The 27,961-nt window shown below is 36.8% G+C and overlaps 1 protein-coding gene across 1 annotated transcript in view; it reads left to right on the top strand.

The window, feature by feature from the left end:
• LOC132544783 (titin-like) overlaps window positions 1-27,961 on the top strand; it is a gene marked incomplete at its 3' end in the record, with an annotated part of 87,391 nt that overhangs the window by 43,794 nt on the left and 15,636 nt on the right. The window contains exons 47-75 of the mRNA XM_060208432.1: window positions 1,396-1,899; window positions 2,158-2,268; window positions 3,469-3,555; window positions 4,597-4,665; window positions 5,301-5,504; window positions 6,399-6,896; window positions 7,999-8,079; window positions 9,136-9,371; window positions 9,788-9,931; window positions 10,089-10,170; window positions 10,469-10,649; window positions 11,488-11,674; window positions 14,824-14,940; window positions 15,598-15,895; window positions 16,011-16,098; window positions 16,213-16,342; window positions 16,733-16,869; window positions 17,269-17,434; window positions 17,729-17,872; window positions 18,146-18,534; window positions 18,793-18,922; window positions 20,576-20,693; window positions 22,969-23,186; window positions 23,404-23,575; window positions 23,830-24,047; window positions 24,395-24,816; window positions 25,207-25,960; window positions 26,259-26,391; window positions 26,714-26,931. Coding sequence (XP_060064415.1) covers window positions 1,396-1,899; window positions 2,158-2,268; window positions 3,469-3,555; window positions 4,597-4,665; window positions 5,301-5,504; window positions 6,399-6,896; window positions 7,999-8,079; window positions 9,136-9,371; window positions 9,788-9,931; window positions 10,089-10,170; window positions 10,469-10,649; window positions 11,488-11,674; window positions 14,824-14,940; window positions 15,598-15,895; window positions 16,011-16,098; window positions 16,213-16,342; window positions 16,733-16,869; window positions 17,269-17,434; window positions 17,729-17,872; window positions 18,146-18,534; window positions 18,793-18,922; window positions 20,576-20,693; window positions 22,969-23,186; window positions 23,404-23,575; window positions 23,830-24,047; window positions 24,395-24,816; window positions 25,207-25,960; window positions 26,259-26,391; window positions 26,714-26,931 — 6,236 coding nt within the window. The remainder of the gene's footprint in view (window positions 1-1,395; window positions 1,900-2,157; window positions 2,269-3,468; window positions 3,556-4,596; window positions 4,666-5,300; window positions 5,505-6,398; window positions 6,897-7,998; window positions 8,080-9,135; window positions 9,372-9,787; window positions 9,932-10,088; window positions 10,171-10,468; window positions 10,650-11,487; window positions 11,675-14,823; window positions 14,941-15,597; window positions 15,896-16,010; window positions 16,099-16,212; window positions 16,343-16,732; window positions 16,870-17,268; window positions 17,435-17,728; window positions 17,873-18,145; window positions 18,535-18,792; window positions 18,923-20,575; window positions 20,694-22,968; window positions 23,187-23,403; window positions 23,576-23,829; window positions 24,048-24,394; window positions 24,817-25,206; window positions 25,961-26,258; window positions 26,392-26,713; window positions 26,932-27,961) is intronic.

Genomic DNA, 27,961 nt, shown 5'->3' with positions numbered 1-27,961 from the left:
TTAATATGTTAATACATTATGTTTTGCAGTGGTTTTATTTTGCCCCAATTTAGTACTACATCAAACATTAAAGACGAGTAATTATAAATATTGTAGGTACTTAGCTACAAAGAGATTTGAGAAATTTCCAATATGAAAATAGCCAACTACATGTTGATTTTGTTCATATTTATATTAGTTACTGCAACTCAGCTTAGACTTAAAATAGTGATGGGATTTTGAATTTAAAGTAATTTCATTTGATTTCTACTGTGATATCAAGGTTTGGCTAATATCTATCTCCAGTAATAAAGCTTGAAGTCAACACATTACTCCAGGATTGTTATGGGCTTATTACAGGACAATGTATCAGCATTAGTTCACCAAGCATGGGCTTTTTTGCCGAATTAGTAGCAGATTAGAAACAAGGGATCCGACATGTATTGCCTTAAGTGATACTATAACACATATGGCCTGGTAGTTTATCCCAAAATGCACTGCAGCAGCATGAAGACTTAATATGCAAATAATTTTGAATGTAAATAGATGTAAGCAGATATATCTGATTAACCACCAACAGTTGCTGAACTCTAAAGCTATCGACAGATACGAAAAACTAGTATAGAAAATGATGACCTTGTCAAGGTCAGCAAAACATTAAGTCAAGGTCAATTATACAATATAGATTTTAGTCCTTTCATATCTTCATTTATTTTCTTCTGTTATGTAATCATTTCATGCTTAAATATTGAAACTGTTATTCTGAAAAACATGATGTAGGTGAAAGATATTCATCGAATTTAGGTAAATTTAGAAATTACAAAGAATCCAGAATATTTTATAAAGATTACCAAAGAGTATTCAGAAGGTTTTCATGACACTTGTCTGACTTCTTGTGACTGTGACTCTGTGTAGCCCCGCGGCGAAGCCTCATACTCAGAAACCCAGTGAGCAGACGTATAACCGCCCATTTCCACGGGTTCCTCCCCCTACACCAGCCTCCACATCAGTAGAATCCTCTCCTGTCATCAAACGTCGCAAGTTAGTACTGATATGATCAGAATTCTATAGGGCTTAGGCTCTACATAAAACTGTGGTTTTCTGTGATAGAGGAATCAATGTTTGATTATTTCAGTTATCTCTTGATAATGCATGTGAGTGAACCGTTTATCTGGTGTGGCGTGACCCATCTTTCCTTCTCAATCAGTGTTTGTGTGTCAATGGTTTTCCGCAGAGAATTCAAATGTGATTTTTTTCTCTCTTTTTATTTATTGCAGCTTTTCATTGATTTTTCAAATGTATGATTAAAGTAATTACTTTTCACGTTGATGACTAAAATAATGAAAGGAATTAAATATTTTGGTATATCCTTTTGCTGGCGTTATATCTGATATCGACTTGCCTTGTTCCTGTTAGGATTGTAACAAAGGCACATATAACACCTGCACATCCACCCATGGTTCCCATGGCAACACCTGAGGCAGCACCACCAACCGCAGAGGAACCAATGGAAGAGGAGGAAACTGTACTGCCTCAGAATGTGGCTGATGCTAAGAGGAGATTTGAAACTCCAGAGAAATCATTGCCACCTGTTGGTAAGCCACCCAAGGCTCCAATTAAACATGTGGCATCACCCAAACCAGTGGCACCACACAAACCTTCACCTAAGCCTGTGGCACAGGAACCAATGTTCCGCCCAGAGACAGTAAAACGTGACGAGGTACCACCGACTCAATCACCAGTGAGACATGTCCAGCCACCGACTCCATCACCAGTGAGACATGTCCAGCCACCGAGTCCATCACCAGTGAGACATGTCCAGCCACCGAGTCCATCACCAGTGAGACATGTCCAGGCCCCCAGGGCTAAGGAGCCATCACCGATGGATGTTCTCCCAATTCCACCTGGCGTACCTGGAGCGTAAATACAATTTTTGATTCTGCATGGAACTATTCAATTTGAATTTTGAAACATTTGGTTTCCAATGACAAAATTAAAATAAAAATTACATGAAGCTGCAATTGAAAAATATCTTGTATATAATTTCTGGTTTACTAGAAATTCCAAGGTATCTACTTTTCATCAAACAATTTTGTTTTTGTTTATGATGACTTACAAACAAAATTATAATTTGATGATAGCGATTAAAGTCTAAGACATTGATTGAATATTCAACAGCTATGACATCCAATCAGAAGGCCCAGTTCAGATGATCACCTATGTATCAGACACTGAGGCTGGCTACCTCCGTCTTGTGTCAGAGGATGAACTTGATTCATCACGATCAAGGTGCGGCAATCTTTGATTCTCAGAATGTGCATGTTGAACTTTGTTGTATGTGTATTGTGACATCTGACAGAATATGAAAAAAAGCATGTTGTTGAGAATAAAATCGAGAAAAGAAATTATTTACTGGAAGAAAAACTCTGCCATTATTCTAGTGGATCTTGCATGCAGCCATTCCAAATTTGATGGCTTGGATTTCAGGAAGATCTTCCTGTGTAGGATTTCAAGAAGATCTGCATGTTGAGGATTTCAAGAAGATCTGCATGTTGAGGATTTCAAGAAGATCTGCATGTTGAGGATTTCAAGAACTGGCTGTTGAGGATTTCAAAATCTGCATGGCTTTGATTTGTCTTTCCTTGACTGATAAAGTTACAAATACTGTCAGTTTGCAACCTGTGTTAGTACAGACTGTGGCTGTTGTATCAGCAGTTAGTCAGACATGGCCAGTACGTACAGCTGATGGCTGCTTTACCTGAATTAGTGGACAGAATGATTTAGTTGCTCACATTCGGAAAAAATAGCCAGTCACAGCAAGCATGCTTTGCAGCAAGGAATAAGAAGGATAATTTGAATTTGTAAAAAGAAGTCTATTTGTACATGTGCTTTCAACAATGTGCATGTTTGAAGCATCAACTTGATCAGTGTAGATCAAATTTGTTTTTAGAAGAAAAAAAAAATGAGTCATTGTTAACAAGCATGCCAAAAGGTGATATATTTTATCAAAATACCCCTGTTTTTTCTTCCGAAAAATATGACGTTTCCTTGGAGAATAAAGATTTACCAAGCATGCTCTATTCCATCTTGGCTGAGTGTGTATAGTAATATCTGCATGGGCCATCAAATAAATATGATGCTGAAAACAAAGTTTGGAAGGACACCATGATAAAAGCGTGACCCAGTTTTGTTTTGAGGAATTAAGTTTTTTGTTTTTGTCAATTTTGTAAAATTGAAAAAAATGGAAAAGTGGAAGAAGGCAAAGATGTTGGATGATATCTTTTAGTCGCTGTAATGATTTGCAAGAGGAGATTTAATTGGTCAATTCAGTCTTAAAACCACTTTCTGATTGGACACTTCTGATTGGACACTTGAAGATCTGTGTCTATGGTTAATACAATATGTAAAGCACATTCTAATTGGACACTTGAAGATCTGTGTCTTTGGTTAATAAAATATGTAAAGCACATTCTGATTGGACACTTGTAGATCTGTGTCTATGGAAAGACCACGCCTTCCAATGCCAAAACCGAGGACACTGACTGTACTGTCATCCACAGAGGAAGAATATGACCGGTAGGGGTGTATTATACTCTAAGCATGTTGACTGTTGATTGATTTACTGGTCACTAAACGAGATACATACCGGTAGTTATTACACTAGCTTTACTACATGGGAGACATGTGTTATACAGAATGATATTCAGTAATTAAATTTTATGAAATAGTTTTAGGTTGTGTGATGTTTGAAGTGTGGTTACCTATATTATTTTAAAGTATGATTAAATTAGAATTTCATTTTAGAAATTAATTAAGAATTAATATGTGTAGATGTGAGAAATGATTGATATTTTTATAGCTTTGGATGCCCTACCACATCAGCAATATGTTATGTCTTAAATCTCTTAACAACTTTTGGATCTTCAAAAACCTAGCACTTGTACTGATAATATATCTTTATAAAATCATTTAAAAAATTGATCTAAATTTGTGTGGTAGAATAGATATATTTCATACGTGTTTCCATAATGGTTAAATTGATCATGCTTGGTTTGAAAGAGTCGGAAAAAATGTTCAAGCTTTTAAGATTTTTTTTACCAACATATTTTAGCTTTTGTGGTAATTTTTAACCATTTCACTCATAAATGTTAATTTTTATTTTTAAATTGTTATTTTGTTACCTATTACTTCTCTTTTATTTATTTTGATATCATGTGATTTGTTCTTATATTCTATAAATAGATTATGTAACAGACTTACATCTGCATCTCATGTAGAGTGTACTGAAAATCATCTTATATATTGTGAAATATCTGTTGTTGAAATATTTTCTTCTTTAAACATCTACACTCAGCGCTCATTTCTAATATACAACAGAATTGGAATAGAAATTCAGTTGATGTCTCCTGTGTGAATTAAAATGTTAGGTTATTATTTTGGAAGCAGAATTTATTATGAAATGAAATGCTTCAGCAATGTTGCTGAAATTGAGATGATTTCCAGTAGTTTTTTTATTATAATTACTTGGAAAAATAACTGATTTTTGGGCAAGTGTTCATGGTTGATTCAACCTAGAGTAGCAAGATCAGTGCATTAGTCTTTAACTTTGATACTTAGGTATGACGATAGACCGAAACACGAACCACAGCTTCCCGCGTCACTGCAGACCAAGTACAAACAGTTCAGGTGGTTATAAACTTTGATGTGGAGTTGTCTCCCTTCCCTTTATGTTTTGATAAAATTCCCTTCTCATCAAAGATGATTACATCAGTATGTTTTGAGAGCTTTTCCTTGTTAATTTTTCCATCTGTTTGTAAATTCTGGATTTCTTTCAACATTTCATTGTGATATTTCTCATTTGGAAATTTAGAAGGTTGATTTTGGTCCGTCTACAGTTTATAAAATCACCATATTTTAAAATTAAAATTCTTTGTGATTCTTATTTAAGTAGATTTTCTAACACCTACTATTTCTGAAGTGTAAATACCCATCATGCATGATGAGATGACAGACAGCATGCTATCAGATTTGATATGATTTACAAATAGATTTATTTTCCAATCTATAGAATTGTTAAATATATTATCTGATTTATTGTATTGTTTTTGTTTAAGAAATGTGTTTTTGTATGATGTTGTTTTTGATATTGTAATTTCATATTGATAGAATACAATAATTTTTCTGTATGAAATATTAGTGAATTCTCTATTGTCTTTCTAAACTCTAAACTGTAAATCTCTGTACTTCTGCTGTATTTACTGTGTTTCTACTGTATTCCTGTAAACTGTTTCTCTACAACTTTTCTCTCCTCTTGCTATCAGACCTGTTAAACCACCGCAGCAACGCAAGAAAAAGAAGTCTAAGACACCATCACCACCAAAGGAACAACCACCAGCTCCTGCTGTAGTGCCACAACAGGCTCCTAAGCCACCACAAGTGGCCCCTGCGCCACCACAAGTGGCACCTCCACCTTTTGTGCCACAAGAGGTCCAAAAGCTACCAAAAGTTGCCATGTTTGAGCCAAGGTGCGGAATAGGTTTCTGCCTGCTTGTGTGCATTGTTAAAACTGCTTTTATTTAACCCAGAAGCCTCTTTATGAATTATTAATGACAATATCCTTATATTATACAATATTGAGGACGAAAGTGATATGAAAACAAAAAGCAATAGAATAGGGCAATAGAAAAATGTTGTATAGCTGATGGATAAATCTAAAATCTAGAAAAATAACTGCAGGTTGTGACTGAGAATGGAATCTTAACTTAATTGCAAGGTGCAAAAAAATTTATGTATAGGTTTTCTAAGCCATCGTTGGACTATTATATACTATCTAACAGGTTTGTCACTTGTCTTTGAAATCTCTCTTGTTTCCACCCTCAAGAAAATCTACTTTTTTTATTGCATTCAAATGAGCTTTATTTTCATTTCTATATTTTTTCATTTCTGCTTCTTTAAGTGTTGAGTTAACTGCCCTTTAGTTTCATTGTTAACGACTTTGTTTTATGATAAATATTGTATTGCATGAAAGTTGTTAGTCTAGTATAGAAGTCTATATGTTGGTCACTGATCAAATATTAATGACACTTCATTTCAGGATTTTCTCAAATATCACACTTTCAAAATTCATTTTTTTTTCTTACAAAAGGAACGGAAAAAAAAAACAAAACCTTTTGAGATTTTTGACATAGATTCGTTAGCTTTTGCTGGAAAAAAATGAATGTTAAAGATATGGTGCAAACATGAATTTATTAAAATGAGATAAAAAAAATATATATATAGAAATAGATCACTTGATAAACAATTATCGTAGAACTAGGTGATACGGTTTGGAGGTAGGAGTGTGATATTTAATACAATACAGTAGGTCACTAATTTGGCAGAGCTAATTCAGTGTTGTCTATTGATTTTGTTTGTGACAGAAAGGAGAAAGTGGCCCCTAAAGTGTCCCCTAAGCCCCAAGGGAGATCACCACCAATGGTGTCCCCTGTTGCAACACAAATTGATATACCGGTGTCTGGAACCCCTGCACCAGTGGAGTTCTATGTCCCTAAAGGACAGGAGGCTTCCTCATCATTAGAACTTACAAAAATGGTGATGGTTCCCTCCGATTCTGAGAAAGAAAAGTCGGAAGCTACCATTACAATCAAACAGGCAGTCCTGCGTAGAGGGCAGCCACCAGTACCAGCAGCTAGAATTGTCCGCAAGACGTCTGAGCCGCCGAAGGACAAACTTATTATTGAGGTTAAAGAACAACAACTGCATGATCCCGCTCCAGTTAGGCAGCGGGAACCTGTTCGTGCTCCAACAGTTCCTAAGGCAGCCACAACTGTCAGAGAGTCCCAGGACAGGGAATACTGGTCACCAGAGAGGAAGGACGTGATTAAAGTCAAGGAAACCATTGAAGCTACATGGGATAGGTTAGATATACTTACCTCTGTGTATGAAGAGCTCTCTTGACTGCAGTTGCTGCTGAATGTTGAATTGTCTCCCTTTGTGATCAAATTTCCTTCTGTGAGTCCTTAGCTTTATGCGCAGACCTCCAGATAGCATGTGAGGTTTGAATTACCTCCCTTCGTCACTGAGATTAGAGTTATCTTCACCTATAGAGAATGATAGTAGATTCACTCTTTGTTCCGAAATCTTCACTTCACCTTGTGAAAATAGGCAGATCTGATTTGAATCAGAATGCTTTTGATGTCTTGGTGATGTTTTTATAAAAAAAACACCAACCTTGTCCATATACACCTGAATGTTTTATATCAATCCTAAATATTCAATCTTTGTTGATGGTTAATGAGTATTCCTGTCTAGTCTTGTACTTTCACTTCAATCAATTTCCTAACCACAGAATGTCCCCTGTAGGTATATCATAGTCACTTTGTGTATCTACCTCTGTTGTTTGAAATTGCTTCAGAAATCTTGCCTTTGTCTAGAGGATATGTCTATAAGACTCCGACACCTGTCTTCACTCTGATCCCACGATTACCTTTAGTTTGGAATGATACTATATCTGATAGAAGAAGTGCCTGAATGATTGAAATTCCTTTTTTCCCATCAAATGTCATGCTCAACAAAGTTAACTGCTTTTCTGTGTTTCATCAGTTTATATCCTGCAGTGGACTTGCGCCATGTTCACACACACTGTCTGTGATAGCTTCATCATGTCTACAGCATGAACTACGATGTACATATATATATATATATAAGCATGTATGTTTTCTTTTTCGTGATGATTTCTTTACAGAGGATTTTATTTTTGCAGTTGTATATATGATAAAACGCTGTGTATAAAAAATTCATGACCTGATAAAAATATCAACATCAATACAGATTTGTTCTTCTTTGATCTGGTCGATCAAAAATTTCTGTTTTATCAGTATACACATAACAGATGTTTCAAATTGACCTGTTCTTAGTACAATATTCTTGTCGTATAGAACCAGTGTCAATATGATTTATGTCTTTGCTTTCAGTGATTTTGAATGTGGCTGACACAATGTTATATGATTTCCTCCACAGAGTGTTTGCCGCGGAGAATTTCTGCTACAGGGATTATTTGGGTGTAATCGGGGGAGCCCCTGATTTGTTGTCTCTTGTCAGGTTCGCTCTAAGGCATGGAGTGTGTAAAGCTCCCAAACTGTCAACTCTACTTTCTACTTCTCCCTTTATAAGCCAGCAGCCTTGATATGCATCCCTAACCTCAAAGCCTCAAAATGAATCTGAAAATACAAATATACATATATGTATTATTTTTTCTGGGAAAACAATTTTTTTTTTTTGTAAGCATAGAAATAAAATCCGTTTTTTGTCACGTTTCCTTCCTTTATTTATTTATCCGTTTACCTTCTTATTTTCTCCTCAAATTCATTATTTCCAATTTGACATTTTTCAGTTCCTTAATTACCTCAATATCTTGATTTCTTTCCAGAGTTTTATCACTTTTGTAGATGTTGTCAACCAGTTTGACTCCCAGACTAACCTCTTATAAGAGTTATCTCCCTTTTATGGTTGTTTTAGACAGCCATATTGATTGCAGACTGTAAATCTTTCCAGAGTGGTCTCCCAGTTATTTTTTTTTTTTTGTGGGCAACCATGCTTACTTCTGACTCTATTCAGAGTTATCTCCCTGCAATGGTTGTAGTTGACAAACATTGTCATTCTTTACTCTGATTTATTTCAAGAGTTATTTCCCTTGAAAGCTTTTCCACACTGGATATTTCAAATATTCCTTAATTTTGTTTTGTTCATTTATGTGTTGAAAACTGTTAATGATATAATTGCATGAGTGATTCTTTTTCTTTTGCATTTTAATGTTTTGTTACAGTCCTAATATTTACCTCTTTTGAACCAGGTTTCCTATAGATTCTACATTGTACAATGTTTATAAGCACTGAAATTTCAAACACAGCAGAAAATGCCTGTGATAAAGTAATAAGTAAGATGTTATATATCATGTAAATATATTGTATTGCACTTTCGTGTGATTTTTTGCACTATAAAGTTTTATTTTGATATTTTTCATTTGATTTGTGATTTGTATTATTAATTTTTTACTTTTTTTCTAACATCTAAACACTGACTACATTCCTTCAGGTCACAGAGGTGCTTTGATAATTAAAATGATCTTACATTAAATAAGTTCTTCCATTTATACAGAATTGAAGATCAGGATAGCGCTGTGCGTGAGTACATCCGCCGCGAGGGTGAAGCACCTGCTCAAGAGGACATCTATGACAAACATAAACCCAAGAAACCCTGGTTCAAGACACAGATAAGGAACCTGATGGGCCTGAAGGAGAATGACTCCGCCCACTTTGAGTGTAAGCTCCTTCCACTTGGCGATCCTACTATGGAGATCGAGTGGTTTAAGGATGGACAACCACTTCATCATGGTGAGTTCTATTATCATTTTCATGATTGATAAAATTATTGGTCCATTAACTCCTCTTTTGTCTACTGTACTTAACTCCTCTTTTGTCTACTGTCTACTGTACTTAACTCCTTTTTTCTTCACTGTACTTGACTTGTTAAACAAGACTTGACAAATGAAAATTAGAAATACAGGTTCATGCACTCATAGTTGTAATAGCTGGTAATGTATTGTATAACTGTATGTAAAATACATTTGTTTTGAAATGTGAATTTTTATATGATATATAGAATATCTATCTAATCATCAGGATATCTATACATGTATGAAGAATATATAAAAAAAACTGTGATGACGACAGACTGCTAATCATCACAAATACTTTATTTTTAAACTTTTTATTAAGTTTATGTAAAATCTTGTTTTATTCCAAACCAGGTCATCGCTACAAGCCCATGCATGATTTTGGCTTTGTCTGCCTTGATATTTTATACACCTACCCCGAAGATTCTGGAGAATACTCTTGTACTGCCCGCAACTCTCAAGGGGAGGCAACCACAACTGCTGTTCTCCGATGTAGAGGTAAGAATGTCTTACTTAATATGTTCAAACATCAATATTTTATTTTTGAATAAAATATGTACCCCCACCATAAACTCCGTCTGAAAAATGTCTAGTTATTATCAAGTGATGCGTAAAATGTAAATAAGGCTTATTATGATGCTGTTTTTATTATCAGGACGCCGGTCCATCATCATGGAAACACAGCTTCCAGGAGAAGGTGCCATGCGTCTTCAAGAGATGGAGGAATACTGGAGAAGGTAACACTGCCATTAACATTTACCTCTTTGAAAGTTGTGCTAATTATAATTTCAAAAATTTCTTAAAAGTCTCATTTGTTTTCATTTTACAAAACACTTTTTTTTTTACATTAATTGACTGCAACAGACTGATTATTTTTTGTATTTGATTTAAAGTTTTTAAAGTTTTAAAAAATTCCAGTTCCTATTTTCCATAGTAAAATACTTTGAATTTTTGTATGGAAAATATACCAAGATACATGTAATAATTTCTTTGTTAAAACATTCTACCGACCTCATTAAAAGTGATTTTTTATAGTAACATGTACCTAGAAGAGAGAATTATTGATGAACCGAGGGAGCGATTCCCACCTTCAATTGATCTCAAACCAGAACCTGTTGAAACTGGTGAAGGAGAGGTCGCCAAGTTCATGATCAAAGTCAGCGGTTACCCACGACCCCGTGTCAACTGGTGGGTCAACGGAACCGTTATCATGGGTGTAAGTATATCGCATGTCACTCTGGGTCATTCAAGGTCAGTTTGGTAATTTGAATGGAAACTGAATGTGGAGGAAGCTTAAATTTTACTCATTCTGCTTGTGACTAATAATGGCAATAATTACTTTGAATCCTTAAACAAGAAAAATAGTGGATATGTAATCCAGTTTTTGTAATTTCTGACTTTAACGAAATGTAAATTATGAAATCGTACGACGTCCGTTGTAAACATTTCCAACTTATTCTCAAGTTCTACATGTGTCATTGAGTTGAAACTTACCTGAAATGACCGTGACATGATCCTGACCAAAGTTTGTTAATTTCGGGTTGGTCCGAAATCTAACATGGCTGTCATGGCCACCATATTGAAAACACATTTTCGACTTCTCAAGTTCAAAATTTGAAATCTTTTATGTCAGATGATCATTAAGGCCCATGGGCCTCTTGTTTCATTTGCTTCTGACAATTAATTTGCCACAGGTTCGGTTCTCAGAACAATACATTAAAATGTAAAAAACAAAGCAGTTCAGACATCATACTATGCTAGTAGTATGTGTCCATAAAATGACATTTGATTAGCAGAGAATACTAAAAAGTGATTTTTTGTTGTCTTATATATAGAAACAAACTCTTCTTTGAGTCGAGAAATTATAAACATACTGATGTTGACCCCTTTAACCACCCTCCACCCACCCCTATTCACCCACTCATCAAGCTTATTGAAGATAATGCATTATTGTTTAAGCAGATTGACATATGATGTTCTCATGTATGGAAGTATTTATATAGCATTTTTCTAAAAGTTCTAGTTAACATGTCCTAAATATATCTGGCTTCCAGAGCACACGTTTCAAACTGCGTTACGATGGCATGATTCACCACCTTGAAATTCCACGTGTACGAGAGTATGATGCAGGACAAATCCGTGTTGTGGCCAAAAACACTGAGGGTGAGGCCGAGGCCAGTACTACATTACATGTGATGCCAAAAGAGGACTGGAGGTCACACCTACGACAAGCACCCAAAGGTAGATAACTCTAATCACATTGTAAATATCTTTAAAGCTTGTCGTATTCTTTGCAACAGGTACGGGCTGAAGTAAAGCTTACCTCTTCCCGACAAGATGAAATATACAGCAGAAATTTGAAGCTCGGCTTCCTTCCCTTGTTTTATTTTTTGGTCGACAATGACTTCCTCTTTAGCTTAACTCCTAAGCTTTGTATTTACATGTATCCTCTATATTACACATGCTTTACATGTATGTAAAATTTTTGTCTGTTTTTCTGCTTAGAAATTACGCACAGCTTTCTATGTTCTATACTCCTTGTATATACTGTATTTTGTATCCGCACATATATATTGTAGATCTCCAGTATTTCATGAACATGCATACCAAATTTTCTCAGAGAGTATTTGAATTACATTCTGCAAAAAGTTTGAATATATTTCTTGGAAATCTGAGTTAGTTTCCAGAAAGGTGATGTAAAGGCGATGGTCTCTCTTGCTTAAAAAACATGAATGTTCTTGAGATAATTGTGAGACACAATAAATATTTATATAACCATCCATTGATTTCACCCCCGATTGTTCCCTCCTCAAATGTTAAAGTTCAATGCCTGGGTGGACGTTAAAACAAACTTAACTTTACAGAGATGGAGCTAGAGGGAGAGAGTGTTGGTAAGTTAGTTGGTGACATGCTACCTAGAACCAAGTCCAATAACTCTTACTACCTCTGCACATGTCGACGATACCATCATGTCCATCCCGCACCATTATCCATTAATCAAATTTCTGCAAGATTTCTTAATTTTACTACAATTCATCATGTGTTTAAATACTTCTATTTACAAAATTAAAATGAAGCAAATATCTGATTGATTTTACTGCTTTGTAGTATTGGTCAGTTGATGCTTTAACACTTGGTTGAATTTATAGATTAATTTCTACTCATTTGGTTACTAAATTGATTGATGTAGAAAAGGAAAAAATTCACAAAGACTTTTATCATTGAAGAATTAACACATATAACTTTTGCTAAATTAGATAACCAGATGTTTTGTTAGATATCATTAAAAAGATTGTCATAATCTTGCTCAATAAATTATTGATGCATGATTTTACTTTTAAAAAATTATAGAAATATTCGTTATGTTACAAAATATTATTTTCTTGATTAATTACTAACTGAATTGCTTTGATCAAAAGATCTGTTTCAGAAAATAAAAAAAAATACTTGTTTTTAAGTAGTTTTTACCTAATAACCAAAAATTGTTTTTCATAATTGAAAACTACCTTTTTTCCTGGTATCCGATTTAACTAGGCAGAAATATTCCAATTCATTTTACCCATCATTCCATTCCCTTCGCACTGACAACATAATTAAAGTCAATTAAGCCCCCTGGAATTATTTTGGAATTAATTCAAAGGCCACTTCTCATTCTACTAAATTCTATCAACCACTGTGGTGAGATTTTCTATCCAATTTACCTTAGGCATCCTTATGACCCTGACTTCATGTTAATTGCAGAGGTCATACAAACTGTTTCTGACTATCCCGGTGACAGGATCTTTTCTCTCCTGTACATTTGCAGTGTTGCCCTACATACACACACCCATATATTTTCTGATTATGTATGACTTTGAGCTGATTCACCATCCCCGGTAATTGAATGTGTTGCTTTCAAGAGATATTCATCAAATATTATTTTTATACAAAAAACTGCAACCTAATTTTATTAATAAGCAATTCTTCTATTTTCTATAAAATGAGGTTGTAGTATTTTTATGTCTCTTGTGAATGCTTCTTGACCCTTTGACCCCTCTGGTGAATGCCCTTTGAACTCTATTAAATCACTGTTGGAAATTTACAGAATATGAGGAGGAAGTGGTTGAGGTTTACACAGGTAAGAGATTGACAGTTGGTCTTAATTGGCGTGTTTCTCTTCCTACCTCAAAAAAAAGGATAAATTACCTCAACTAGTGTGTTGTTCCCAGCCCTCTTGAAGATCACTTTTCTGGTCTAGGATTCTGAACTCTGAACCATCTTGTGTACTGACTTCTGTCACAGACTAAAATAGGATAATTCTTATCTGAACGTATTAGGCATCTGATGCCAGAATTAATGGATTCTGATCTTTGTTTACTTTGATTTACCTTTGGGGTGTGTTATTTTTCAATCTTCTTTCCTTATAAAACTCAAAAATGATACATCATTTTTATCACAACAATATCTTTTAAGACGTAAAGCACATGTGACATTTTGAAGGTCATTCTCAAAAAAAGACCTCTGTGACCTTGCCTGCAGCAATATCCGTTTTGAAGGTCACATTAACTCCAGAGTTCCCAAGACTTATGAGTCGTGTCCCTGCCCAATTTTTGCTGTGTTTGATTCAAGATAAATTAAACATGTTTTGATTTATCGTATAACTTATTTAAACAGAAAATTCTTAGGTGATATGGAATTCTGCACTAACTTCTGGCAATTTTCATCATTCATCCATAATCTTTGTATTTGTATCATACTAAATATTTCTTATCTTTTTCAGTCTTGACTATAAAATTTTGTAATTAATTATTTCATTTACTTAAATTTGAATATTCATAGAATTCATTTCAATCATTAGAAATCATTTTTCATCATGGTTTGTTGATTTAGATGTGATTGTCTTATTTCTGTCAGGGTGGAAGTTTTAACATTTAATTTGGAATCTGTAGTAAATCTTTTAGTAGAATTTAGAGCTGTTATGCTAGGACACAGTGTGGAAAGAATTTCAAAATGCTTACCAATTTACATATATTGATAAAAAATCTTCTGTTTTCAAAACTGAATGGCTTAATATTAAATATATCAGTATTGTCAAATGAAGGCAAAAAATAAAGGAGTGAAAAAGCAAAGATGAAAAAGTTTAATTATTTTCATTTAATTAAAATTTGATGTATTATAATACGTTGTATTCGTCAAGAAAAAGAGAGATAAAAAAAAGAGGAAATTTTGAATGTGAAAAAGAAGAGTATTTTTTATGCACAGTGTGTCCTGCTAATGGTATGATTACAATTGCTCACATGTGTGGTTTGATGGTAATGGGCTAATTAACATGTCATGAAAGGGAGGTAATTTGGCTCTTGTCACGCTTTTTTTCTAATCTTTGCAAATCCCATTTCTTCCCCATTTCACAGGAGAACTAGAAATTGAACTTGAGCGCAGACGTAAAATTGAAATGCGCTCAGTTGAGCTCGTTTCAGCCATGGAAAGGCCTAAGGCTACCACTATCGAACTCAAGCAGATCGAGAGAGGTGAGATTAAGAAAAACACGGAGTGCATGCTGATTCTTCCTGAAAATGACATTGGTGACTTTAAACATTTCCTTCTGTATCAGTACTTGTCTACATCTTTACAAACAACCTCCCTCCCCCATCATTCACTTTTGAAGCGAAAAGAAAATTTTTGCTTTATTTCATTTGTTTTACTTTAATGTCTCAAACTGTAGCTTTTCACAATATCATTTAGCCAATTAAAATTCACCATGAGTAAAACGAGCTGATGTTCTCTAATTTGAATCTACATTTCCCCTCATTATGATCATGCTAGAAAATGACAGGTATATTGGTACTGTTATATATGACCTGATTCCGAACCTGCTGCTGGATATCATGTTTGTTTTAATATATTTTACTGTGAATATTGTTTTTGATTTCTAAATAAGTTTAGCCCCTCTCAATATTTCACATGAATGGAATACATGTCTTTTGAAACACTTTTTTGTACATTTATTCTTTTGTTTGTGATTTATCTCCCTTTGTTTCTTATATCATTTATGTGGTAGTAGACTTGAAATTTCTTTCAACTTGACCCATAGAAGATTAGATGTGACCTTTACTGACAAAGGACCTTTGACCTGGCAAGAGTAGTTTGGAAATGAGCTTTATTGACATAAACTTTTGACATTACAGCTGCTGAGAAACGTGTAGTGATGAGACAAGAGAAAGAGGTGATGAATGCAGAACAGCTGTATTTGTCTGTTCAGTCCAAACCCACGATGCGTGAATTGCCTGCCCGAGTGGTCAGAGCTGACCGTCCAGAAATTCAGGTTGACATCCAAAAGGCCCGCATGGTGCCAGTCATCCCCGAACAGGGTGCCCCTGACGAGAGCAAAATATCTGAATCCCAGATTATCCTGGAGCGTCGTGAACCACCTGTATTCACGAAACCTCTACGTCCTGTCAGAGTCACTGAAGGCAACCCAATAACGTAAGTTTATAAAATAAAAATCAATCTCTGCTTACCTCCCTTTGAAATGTATGAGATGATCACGTGATTCTTCTTTAGTAATTGATTTTAATGTAGTTATTTCACTTCGTTACAGACTTGAGGTACACTTCAAGGGCTACCCACCACCGATTATATCTTGGTACAGAGACAGCTTCGAGATCAAACCATCACATGACTTTCAGGTAACTTTGCAATAATTGTGATTTGCCAACTTTTTTCAAGTTGTAAATTTTGAAAATGTCAAACACATATTTTCTATTTCATATCTAACCATGTCCTTTGATTTTTCGCTTCAGATTTCTGTTACGGAAACAGTGAGCACATTGTTTATCCCAGAAGTCTTCCCAGAAGACACTGGTATGTACATGGTAAAGGCTTACAACATGTACGGCACCGTCCAGTGTAAGGCGAAGATGACCGTTATTGGTGAGTAAAAATCAATAATTTGAAAAAAAAGTCTGTCGTTGTAATTTGTAAATGCAGATATTGTTTTTATAATCCCTTGAAGAATATTGTTATTATCATTGCATTCTTAACAGCCCGTCAACACATAAAAGGTCATTAGGGCCATCAACCGGTAAAATATGCAGTGATCCCCTTGAAGAAGGAGACCTAGATTCTTTCTTAATGTATGATCCTTTCATAAAATATTCGAGAGAAAAATTACTGCGTATAGACTGCGTAATTTGAATTTGGTTTCTTTCATAGATCTATAAATTGCTATGAAAATATGTATGTAAGATATATATGGTTGAAAATATTGATTTTTATATTTCTTAAATCTCAAGATGACATTATCAATGATTTGTATTACAGAAGAGGAATCACCAGAGCGTGACATACCCCCAGAGTTCCGCAGTCTGATTCGTGATAGTAACGTTGTTGAGGGTGAACCTGCAACATTTGATTGCCAGGTCTCCGGACGCCCCAAACCCAAAATCCACTGGCAGAAGGTAAACATTTCTTACATATACCACAACTCCTTATTAGGAAATATGTATTTCTAATTTGTAGAAATGTAGTATGTTGTTGTAGGATTTATCATAATGTGTTATATCTAAGAGAGTATGATCAGAGAGCAAGTTTTGATTTGGAATGAAAACTTTCTCTAATGATACAAATCTGATATATGATCTGTTTTTTGGATTGAAAAAATTCATATCGGATGCCAACATTTGATTGGATAATCACAATGTTTCAAACGGATAATATATTGTAAAAAACCTCAGGAGGATTTATTTTTGTAAAAGTGGAAAAGAGATCTTGAAATGAATTGATAGAGATGCAAATGAAAAAAGGGGGCTGAACATCGAAGATCCTTTCTCTAATGTCTCGTATTTTATGATCTACAGGATGGAAAGACTCTGTCGGAGAGTCCACGCTGGAAGTTCATAGAGGAGGACAACAACTTCACTATGGTTATCTACGAGGTTACTCCAGAAGATATTGGCCAGTATGATTGTGTAGCCATCAACACTGTTGGGAAAGCAACTTGCACTGCTAGGCTGAACGTAGAAAGTGAGATCTATTTATCCAGATTAGCTCATTTGGCTCTTGTTATTTTATCATTATGGATTTTCGGGAAAATTTGATGAATAAATCTTCTGAAATTTACATGATATTTTTATGATACAATTTTAAGTATTAGACGAAATATTTATCTGAATTAGAAGTGCAAAGATAAAGTTCCTTGTTGTTTCCATTTATGGACAGAAGTCTGAAATACATGCATCTTCATATCTAAGAAAATCTTAGCAACTTACAGACTTAAAGTATCATCGTTTATAAATGTCATGACTGATCTCCCCACAGTTCCTGTCAAGGCACCAGAGGCAGAGGAACAGAAGCAAGTGGAAGCTCCAGTTGAGCCACCAGTGGTAACTGAGGCGCCACAAAACCTGGAGGTTGACGAGGGTGAACCAGTCACCTTCACTTCAAGAATCACAGGGTCTCCACGTAAGTCTTTGTGGCTGTGCATTGTGTGTACTTATCAAAAGTGAAACTGTACCTATCGGAAAACTAGGATTTGGTCTCAATCTCGCCAGACTTTTTTTCAACCTTTTATTTTGATGTTTGAAACATTTGGATGTTACATTTTCGACCCTTATTTTTTCTCAATTCAGGTTGATACATGTCTTGTATGTATGTATAAGTCCGAGGATACATTGTAAACAATTAGTGTATCCTTATGTAATGTTTCATCTGTTTAATGACATTTATTCATTGCAGCACCAAACGTGACATGGTACAGAAACAATGTACTTATCAAACCGTCCAAATACTTCCGCATGGAATCAACACCAGATGGCACTCACAGCCTCAGTATTCTGGAAGCCTTCCCAGAAGACACTGGTAACTACCGTTGTGTTGCACGTAACAAGGCTGGAGAGGTGACATGTTCTGCCACTCTGAAGGTACATGCTTTAGAGAGTGAAGCAGAGGCTCCAGTCCCTGCCCAGAAGGACACGCCCCCAAGCTTCACCAAACCAATCTCCAACACACTTGTGGTGGAGGGAAGCCCTGCCACATTTGAAGCTGAATACAGCGGCACACCAGAACCGACTATCACCTGGTTGAGGAACAGTCTTCAGGTCCTACAAGACTCCACCAACTACAAGGTTAGTGTTGTGTTAGGGTTGATAAATGTCGTGACTCCACCAACTACAAGGTTACTGATGTGTTAGGGTTGATAAATGTCGTGACTCCACCAACTACAAGGTTAGTGATGTGTTAGGGTTGATAAATGCCATTTATATCTCTTGTTGAGTCATTAGATGTGTAGAGCATCTTAAGACATTATCAGGCAGAGTGAGATTCTGTGTTGTATTGATAAGTTGACTCATTTGAGTGAATTTCACTAAAAAAATACTTTACAGATTGAGCGTACAAGCACCAAGACAATTCTGACGATCCGCGAGGCTCGCCCTGAGGACAGCGGTCTAATCACCTGTCGCATCAAGAATGTCGCTGGCACTACTGAATGCTCTGCAGAACTCTATGTCCAAGGTAAGTCAGCTGACAGAGCATTGACCAATCAGATGGCATGACATATTCAGTGACAAGTTATTTTAGGCAGATGACATAAGCGACAAACTCTAGGCATGAGTTGAGATTTAACAACTGTTCTGCATGACAAGTTCAACAAATGATGTACAACCGCATGAATGACTTTTTCTATATCTGGATGACAGGTAGGCAAAAGTTGCATTGTCTGTTTTGATCATTTAAGAGTTTTGTGTAGATGTTTGTAGATAAGATGACTTTCTCTGGTCAAATGGCTTTTGGTGATCTGAACAAAGTTTTTAATTTAGAAATTTTAAGAAATAAAAAAAAATTAAAAATATTATCTGAATTGGAGAAGAAAAATAAAAAAGAAAAAAGAAAAAAAATATTGGATACATTTCCAATAAGGAAAAGTGTGTGTTGTTTGCATGACCATGTTTTTAAAGAGTGTTTTTCAGCGATGACAAACCTGGAGGCATGCAAAGAATGGACGGCATGGATCGGATACTACGGACCTGTTATACTTGTGTGTTTATTGTTAAATGCTTGTTAGAGTTCTGAGACATGCATGGCTGTATTCTAGGTAGAATATTAAAAGAATTTTAAAGTTAGTTTTATTTTCTAACTCCACCATTTGTGTAGATTTGTCCTGAGGATGTGCTAATGATGTCTGTTCTTTTTTTTTTCCAGTTAAAACCATAAATCTTGACTTATGCAAGAAAATGTTTTGAGAAATGAGATCTTTTTAAAGAAATGAATATTCATAATTAAAAATCCAAAGAAATTTGAAAGTCTGAGCTTGTGTAAAAGATTTACGGTAACTTTGTGGATGTGTGCTTTGGCTTGAAAACACAACCACAAATGTGCTTTACTGTACTAAAATATGGAGATGTTGTTTAATAGATAACTTCATGAACACCCCTCTTTTCCAATGAATGTGATTAAGGATTCCAATCTGGTTGACACATGCATGAGAAGAAAGGGTTGAGCCATGTAGAAAACATGTGATTTTGAATTTAATCCTTTGAATTCAAGGTCACATGTAAATATAAATTATAAGGTTTTGATCTGCTAGTTTTTTATTTCAGGTTGCCAAGGTTAAGATCATCTGTTTCTGTGTTTTTAGTCTTAATTTTGATAAAGTATGCAAACTAACACAATGAGCTTTGAATTAAGCTAAGTTTCTGACCAGGAGTTGTCTTTCCCTGATTGAAAGTATGCATGGTGTGAATTTGGAGTTATGTCCCTTGGAACAAAAACAAAAAAAAAGAGCATGATTTCTGATGACTGATTGAAGAACGAATTGTGCATGGATGACACGGCATGTTGCAGATCTACCTGACAGGCAAGCAAAGAATAACAAAATAAAAACCAAACAAAACGTATCATGATGAAGAAATTATTTTAAAGAGAGGAATTTTCTATCAATAGAGAATATCAGTTTTTGACTATTTGACTTTATTTTACAAATTTCTCATGATAATTGAAATTTTCTACATCATAATTGTGTGCAGATGCTGATGAGAAATATTGGGTTTTGTGTCTGACTTGACAAATTTCTCACAATAATTGAAATTTTCTACATCAAAATTGTGTGCAGATGCGGATGAGAAATATTGGGTTTTGTGTCTGACGTGATTTGTATTTTACTTACAGACACAGAGGAAGCCCGTCTACTGGAGGAGAAGTATATCACCACAATCAAGACAACTCCACCAGAGTTTGTTAAAGCCTTGTCTCCAGTACAGGAAATACAGCCTGGAGGCACTGCTAGGTATGTTACCACAAATATTTCAGATTTCATGACTTTGGTCTCAAACATAACATTGGCAGCAACACTTTTCTTCAATTCTGTGCACAACGTTGATACCACATCAGTAAGATGCTGGGACAACACACACACCACATCAGTCGGATGCTGGGACAACACACACACACACCATATCAGTCAGATGCTGGGACAACACACACACCACATCAGTCAGATGTTGGGACAACACACACAACACATCAGTCAGATGTTGGGACAACACACACACACCATATCAGTCAGATGTTGGGACAACACACACACCACATCAGTCAGATGCTGGGACAACACACACACCACATCAGTCAGATGCTGGGACAACACACACACCACATGCTGGGACAACACACACACCACATCAGTCAGATGTTGGGACAACACACACACCACATCAGTCAGATGCTGGGACAACACACACACCACATCAGTCGGATGCTGGGACAACACACACACCACATCAGTCAGATGCTGGGACAACACACACACCACATCAGTCAGATGCTGGGACAACACACACACCACATCAGTCAGATGCTGGGACAACACACACACCACAACAGTCAGATGTTGGGACAACACACACACCACATCAGTCAGATGTTGGGACAACACACACACCACATCAGTCAGATGTTGGGACAACACACACACCACATCAGTCAGATGCTGGGACAACACACACACCACATCAGTCAGATGTTGGGACAACACACACAACACATCAGTCAGATGTTGGGACAACACACACACCACATCAGTCAGATGTTGGGACAACACACACACCACATCAGTCAGATGTTGGGACAACACACACACCACATCAGTCAGATGCTGGGACAACATACACATTACATCAGTCAGATGCTGGGACAACACACACACCACATCAGTCAGATGCTGGGACAACACACACACCACATCAGTCGGATGCTGGGACAACACACACAACACATCAGTCAGATGCTGGGACAACATACACATTACATCAGTCAGATGCTGGGACAACATACACATTACATCAGTCAGATGCTGGGACAACACACACACCACATCAGTCAGATGTTGGGACAAGACACACACCACATCAGTCAGATGTTGGGACAACACACACACCACATCAGTCAGATGCTGGGACAACACACACACCACATCAGTCAGATGTTGGGACAACACACACACCACATCAGTCAGATGCTGGGACAACACACACACCACATCAGTCAGATGCTGGGACAACACACACACCACATCAGTCAGATGCTGGGACAACACACACACCACATCAGACAGATGCTGGACAACACACACACACACATGATGGGGACAACACACACACCACATCAGTCAGATGCTGGGACAACACACACACCACATCAGTCAGATGCTGGGACAACACACACACCACATCAGTCAGATGCTGGGACAACACACACACCACATCAGTCAGATGCTGGGACAACACACACACCACATCAGTCAGATGTTGGGACAACACACACACCACATCAGTCAGATGCTGGGACAACACACACACACCATATCAGTCAGACACACACCACATCAGTCAGATGCTGGGACAACACACACACCACATCAGTCAGATGCTGGGACAACACACACACCACATCAGTCAGATGCTGGGACAACACACACACCACATCAGTCAGATGCTGGGACAACACACACACCACATCAGTCAACACACACACCACATCAGATGCTGGGACAACACACACACCACATCAGTCAGATGCTGGGACAACACACACACCACATCAGTCAGATGCTGGGACAACACACACACCACATCAGTCAGATGCTGGGACAACACACACACCACATCAGTCAGATGCTGGGACAACACACACACCACAACAGTCAGATGCTGGGACAACACACACACACACACCACATCACATCAGTCAGATGCTGGGACAACACACACACACATCAGCCACATCAGTCAGATGCTGGGACAACACACACACCACATCAGTCAGATGCTGGGACAACACACACACCACATCAGTCAGATGCTGGGACAACACAATAAGCAACAAAAAAAAAAACAAAACTGTATTTATTCCTTATCATGCTTATTATTGAGGTTTGTATGGTTTCATTTAAAGACAGTGAACACTTGTTTGAAAAATTTTTAATTTTTAAAAGCTTGAGATGAATACTTGTTAATTTAATTATGCTCACCCAAGGATTAGAGAAAGTTTTGTTCATACTTCAGATTGTATGCATCTATCAACGCTTACCCGCCTCCTAAGTATCAGTGGTTCACCAAGGGTGTCCAGATTGTGCCTAGCGAGCGACGACAGATGGTACAGGAGGATGACACGATAATCCTCATCATCATTAACGTACAGGAGGAAGACTCGGGTGATTACATTCTCAAGGTCGAGAATGAAATGGGAGAAGTTACCTGTAGGACTACATTGACTGTCAGAGGTGAGAGCATAATTGCAGAAATTCATCAGATTTGTCAGACCACCATCTGCAAATTCTGTGGTTTGTCCATCCATTCATCGATTGTCAGATGACCGTCTAGGGCCATGGCCCTCTTGTTTTGTAAAAATGTTCCCTCTGATAATACTAACTATTAGTAAAAATCTGTGACACGATGTATGTGTACGTTGTTAATTGATGTTGTTGGTCAAATTTCTAGGTAAACAACAGTATCAGGTGTCAATGCCACCTGCGGACACCGAGACACTGACCATCAAAGAGACCACTACCATGGTCACTCGTGAGGAGCGTTATGTTACGGAGATGATCAAACCAGAGATGATTGAAGCACTCGAGCCAGAAATCTATGTCCGAGAACGAGGAATAGCAAAGTAAGGACATCCTATCATTGTTTATATGTTAAATATTCTTAAAACAGAGTTTGTAGTTAGATAAAACATCTCTTCCCTGTTTTCAAAGTTAACGAAAGCAAAAGAATAATATATTTTGTTTACAGACTTTTCTTTGATGTCACCTTCCATTTGAAAAGTGATTGCAATTCATGTTTAGAATTTAAAATTATCACTTCATTAAAAATGTTGATTTTTATAGTATACAACTGAATGTTGAATCCTATATTATTTAGGCTGCAGTGTAAAGTAGACAGCTACCCTCCACCCCTCGTCACGTGGTTTGTGAATGGAATGGAGATCCGTCCATCACCACATTATGAGATGACAACAGAGGAGGGAAACAGCGTCCTCCTCATCATAGAAGTCGGGCCAGAGGACACCGGCGAGTATACCTGTCGTGCTGTCTCTGAACTTGGAGAGGTCATGTCTAGCACAACCCTCTATGTAGAAGGTAAGCTGTGTGATTTAAACCACAACATCAGAATATGGCCGCTTCCTTTCATACCATGATAATGGTCACAATTAAAACACTATTGTGTGATTTAAACCACAACATCAGAATATGGCCGCTTCCTTTCATACCATGATAATGGTCACAATTAAAACACTATTGCATTCAATAATTATAATACTGTATATTAGAAGGATACTATGAGCATATTATACAGTTTTGAAAAAAAAAAAAATTATTTTACATACCAGACTGGAGTTTTAATGTTTAATGTATAAAATATGATTTTTCTTTTTATACATGAATGCATTATTGACTCCTTCTGTTGAAATTTGGTAACGTTGCAGAGCCACTGACAAAAGAATTACCAGTTTTGCCTAAAAAACCAGAAGAGAAGATCTCCTTGGAGCCCTCTCCATCAGAAGAACTGATGCCTCCCCGATTTGTTGAGGTGCTGCCTTCTATGGAGACATACGATGGAGATGAAGTGAAGATTCCCTGCAAGGTGGTAGGAAAGCCACCACCCCAGATATCTTTCTTCCACAATGGAAAGAATATCGACCACGACGAGGAGTATGTGGTGTCTTACAACCCAGATACTGGGGACATACATCTCCTCATTGTGGAGGTGTTCCCTGAGGACGAGGGAGAGTATGTATGTGTAGCATCCAATCCTGCTGGCGAGGCAAGCACACGCGCATACCTCACCGTTCTCTCTCCTGAAGACTCGGTCGATGCCGCACCAATGGAAACTGAAGTTGTAGCTCAGGTTAGTACTGTTTTAATGTCAATGTCAGTAATCTCAGATCGATGTCAAGGTCAGCAATCTCAGATCAATGTCAAGGTCAGTAATCTCAGATCAATGTCAAGGTCAGTAATCTCAGATCAATGTCAAGGTAAGTAATCTCAGATCAATGGCAATGTAATCTCAGATCAATGTCAAGGTCAGTAATCTCAGATCAATGTCAAGGTCAGTTATCTCAGATCAATGTCATGGTAATTAACGACAGGTAAATTTCATGGTTAGAAACCCCAGGTCATTGTCAATTCAGTGCCTTCAATTTTTGAGACTTCTTGCTCTAATATCTAAAGAGAAATGGATACCTATATAAGTTATGAAGGTGTATATGGTGTTAATTTCATAAATTTTTCACTGCAGTATATTGAGCGACCCAAACTTGAACCTCTTGTGAAGGAGGAACCACCTGCATCACCACCACCAGAGAAACCAGTGAAGATGGAGGTCACTGAGGAGAGGAAATCAGAAGAACCAATGGAGGAAGTTCTAGAGGAGGTTATGGAACAAATGACCAAACCTCAAATCATTGAACGGGAGAAAAAGGTTCCCTTGGAACCAGAGAGAGCTCCTGAATCTCCAGAAAGAGTTGTTAAGGTTACTGTAGAACACAAACCTGCTCCGAAAACAGAAGAAACACGTACTGAGATCTGTGAAGCGACTTTGCTTCCTCAAGCTGTTACTAGGAAGTTTGAGCTGCCAGATGTGGCAGGAAAGCCAGTAGATGAAGAGGTTAGTAAGGAGGACTCCCTGATTGGCGAGGAGAAACCCCCACAGAAAGAGGAAGTTGTCAGTCAGTTCACTCTGGAAGAGGCACAGGAAGTCACAGAGATTCCTCCAGAGTTTGTCGAGCTCCTTGAGCCCCAGATGATTCCTGATGGAGAAGAGGTTACCATGACTTGTAGAGTTGAAGGTACACCCTTCCCTACTGTTACGTGGTATCGTGAACGTCAGGAGATTATTCCCAGCGCTGACTTTAAGATCACAACAGATGACACCACTGGAGTCTGTACCCTGTACATACCAGAGGTGTTCCCGGAGGACGCAGGAGAATATGCATGTAGAGCGGTAAACCCCTTCGGAGAGGCTGTTACCACAGCAACCCTTCTGGTTCACAGTAAGTTCACCATCTTGTCACATATTCATAAAAAAGTGAAAAAGAATCTTCGGTCACGATTCTACATATTGATGTTGTCTTTTCCAAAACAATGTCTTGTACATATTATTGGTAAAAGACTTTGTCTCCAACATCTGATATTGCAGTTTACAAATGTTCTTAGTAAACGGAATTTCAATTCTGAAGCTAAATGTTTATTAAATCTTCATCACAGTGCCATGTTTTAGTTATGTTCGTTCTGTGAAAGAAAATCTTTGTTGAAAAAGTTGTGATATGAATACTTATCTACGTATTTCAGCCATGCCAGAAGAACCAGAGAAGGAAGATGTTGAAGTCATCGAGGAGAAATATGTGACCAAAATAGAAAAATCTCCGGAGTTTGTGCGTCCTCTTAATCCTGTCTTTGATGTAGAGGAAGATCAAACTGCAAGGTAAGACACAGTAATTAAATCCAGTAGCAGGCTTTGCTTGTTATTTCTAAACTGCTTTCAATTCATAAAGAAAAGATTTAAAAAAAAAATATTTGACTAGAGTTTTACAAATGTCTACTAAACTTATATAAAATATTATCTCAAGGCTATGTACACTATAAGAAAAGTTATCTTGATAACTCAATTTCTTTTCAAAACTTAATTTTTTTGCTTATTAATGATACAAACATATGTGAGTTATCCTATTTCAATTCTCAGTTTACTTTGAAATTTGTTATGAAAGGCCATTTTTGGGTAACATTTCTCATTTCATGTCTTTCAGACTGGAAGTTGAAGTGGTGGGCGAACCTAGACCAAAAGTCACATGGTACGTGAACGAGGTTCGTTTGATGCCAACACCACGTATTCAGATTATTGATGAGCGTACTACGTCAACGTTAGTCATCATGAAGGTTGTACCCTCCGATTCCCAGGACTACATCTGTGTAGCCGAGAATGACCGCGGTGTGGTCACTTGCAAGACTACATTACATGTCACACGTAAGTATCTCACCGGACATCCATACATTTTTGGTGGATCGTCTTAGTTGTAAACATTTAGGGACCAAATATTGAAAAGAAAATGACTGTGAAAGATGTATTATAGAAATGTAATCTGAACGTTTGATTTGAAGGGATCGTTTGGTTTATTAGTGTTTAAATGAGAATTACTTTAAATATTGTTGTTTTTTCTTAAGTAAATTCACTCACTTGAACACAATAATTTATTATTTTAAAATTTTCTTCTAGGTTTCAGTGTATGAAAATGATCATTTTTAAAAATACAAACACAAAAATGATTGGATTAGGGTTTAGAAATACTGTGTTGTTCGGTTTTTATTACAAAACAAGTTTAATTTATAAAAATCTTGAATTTACTGTGATATTTTTACATATTTGCAGACTCCACCTCCATTCACAAAGTGGAATCATCCTGTATTCATTTTTGGGTTGAACCACGTTTGTGTATAGGGGTTGGAGGTACATGTTATGTGTATATGTCAAACGTCCTCCATTGTACTGACTTGTTTGTGTAAACATGTATGTACACGTATTGCCTCTGATAACATGTACGTCCCTTTGTACACAACATCAATGGTCTGTTATAATGTCTCTGAGCTTACATGTACAAGCTGCTTACTACAAATGTGCTCATATTCCATGCTTCATGTCTAATGTAATTTCTGCATTATGATTGTATAATCATTCTTACTTAATCTTCACTGAGATCTTGCAATCAATAAAGTATCAATAATGCTTTCCATGGCGTTTTGTTTTACTGTTAAATGTTGGCGTCTGTTTTGCTGTGCATGATTTTCTCTTTCACCTTTGACCTTTAATCAATCTTTTCGCAGGTGGCCTATGTGAATTAAATCAATGCAACTGCTTGTTTTCCGTTCCCTTGCCATCTAATATTGAATTATTCCTGTACTGTCCTTGTCTGTCCAAATGTCCGTTCCTATCTGTCCTTGTCTGTCCAAATGTCCGTTCCTATCTGTCCTTGTCTTTCCACAAGTCTTATCCCTGTCTT

The sequence above is a fragment of the Ylistrum balloti genome, unplaced genomic scaffold, assembly GCF_031769215.1.
Source record: "Ylistrum balloti isolate Yb309-2 unplaced genomic scaffold, AGI_CSIRO_Ybal_v1 Utg369590, whole genome shotgun sequence".
Taxonomy (NCBI): Eukaryota; Metazoa; Mollusca; class Bivalvia; order Pectinida; family Pectinidae; genus Ylistrum; species Ylistrum balloti.
Note: the sequence above shows the minus strand (reverse complement) of the source record. Positions and strands in the feature narration are given on the sequence as shown.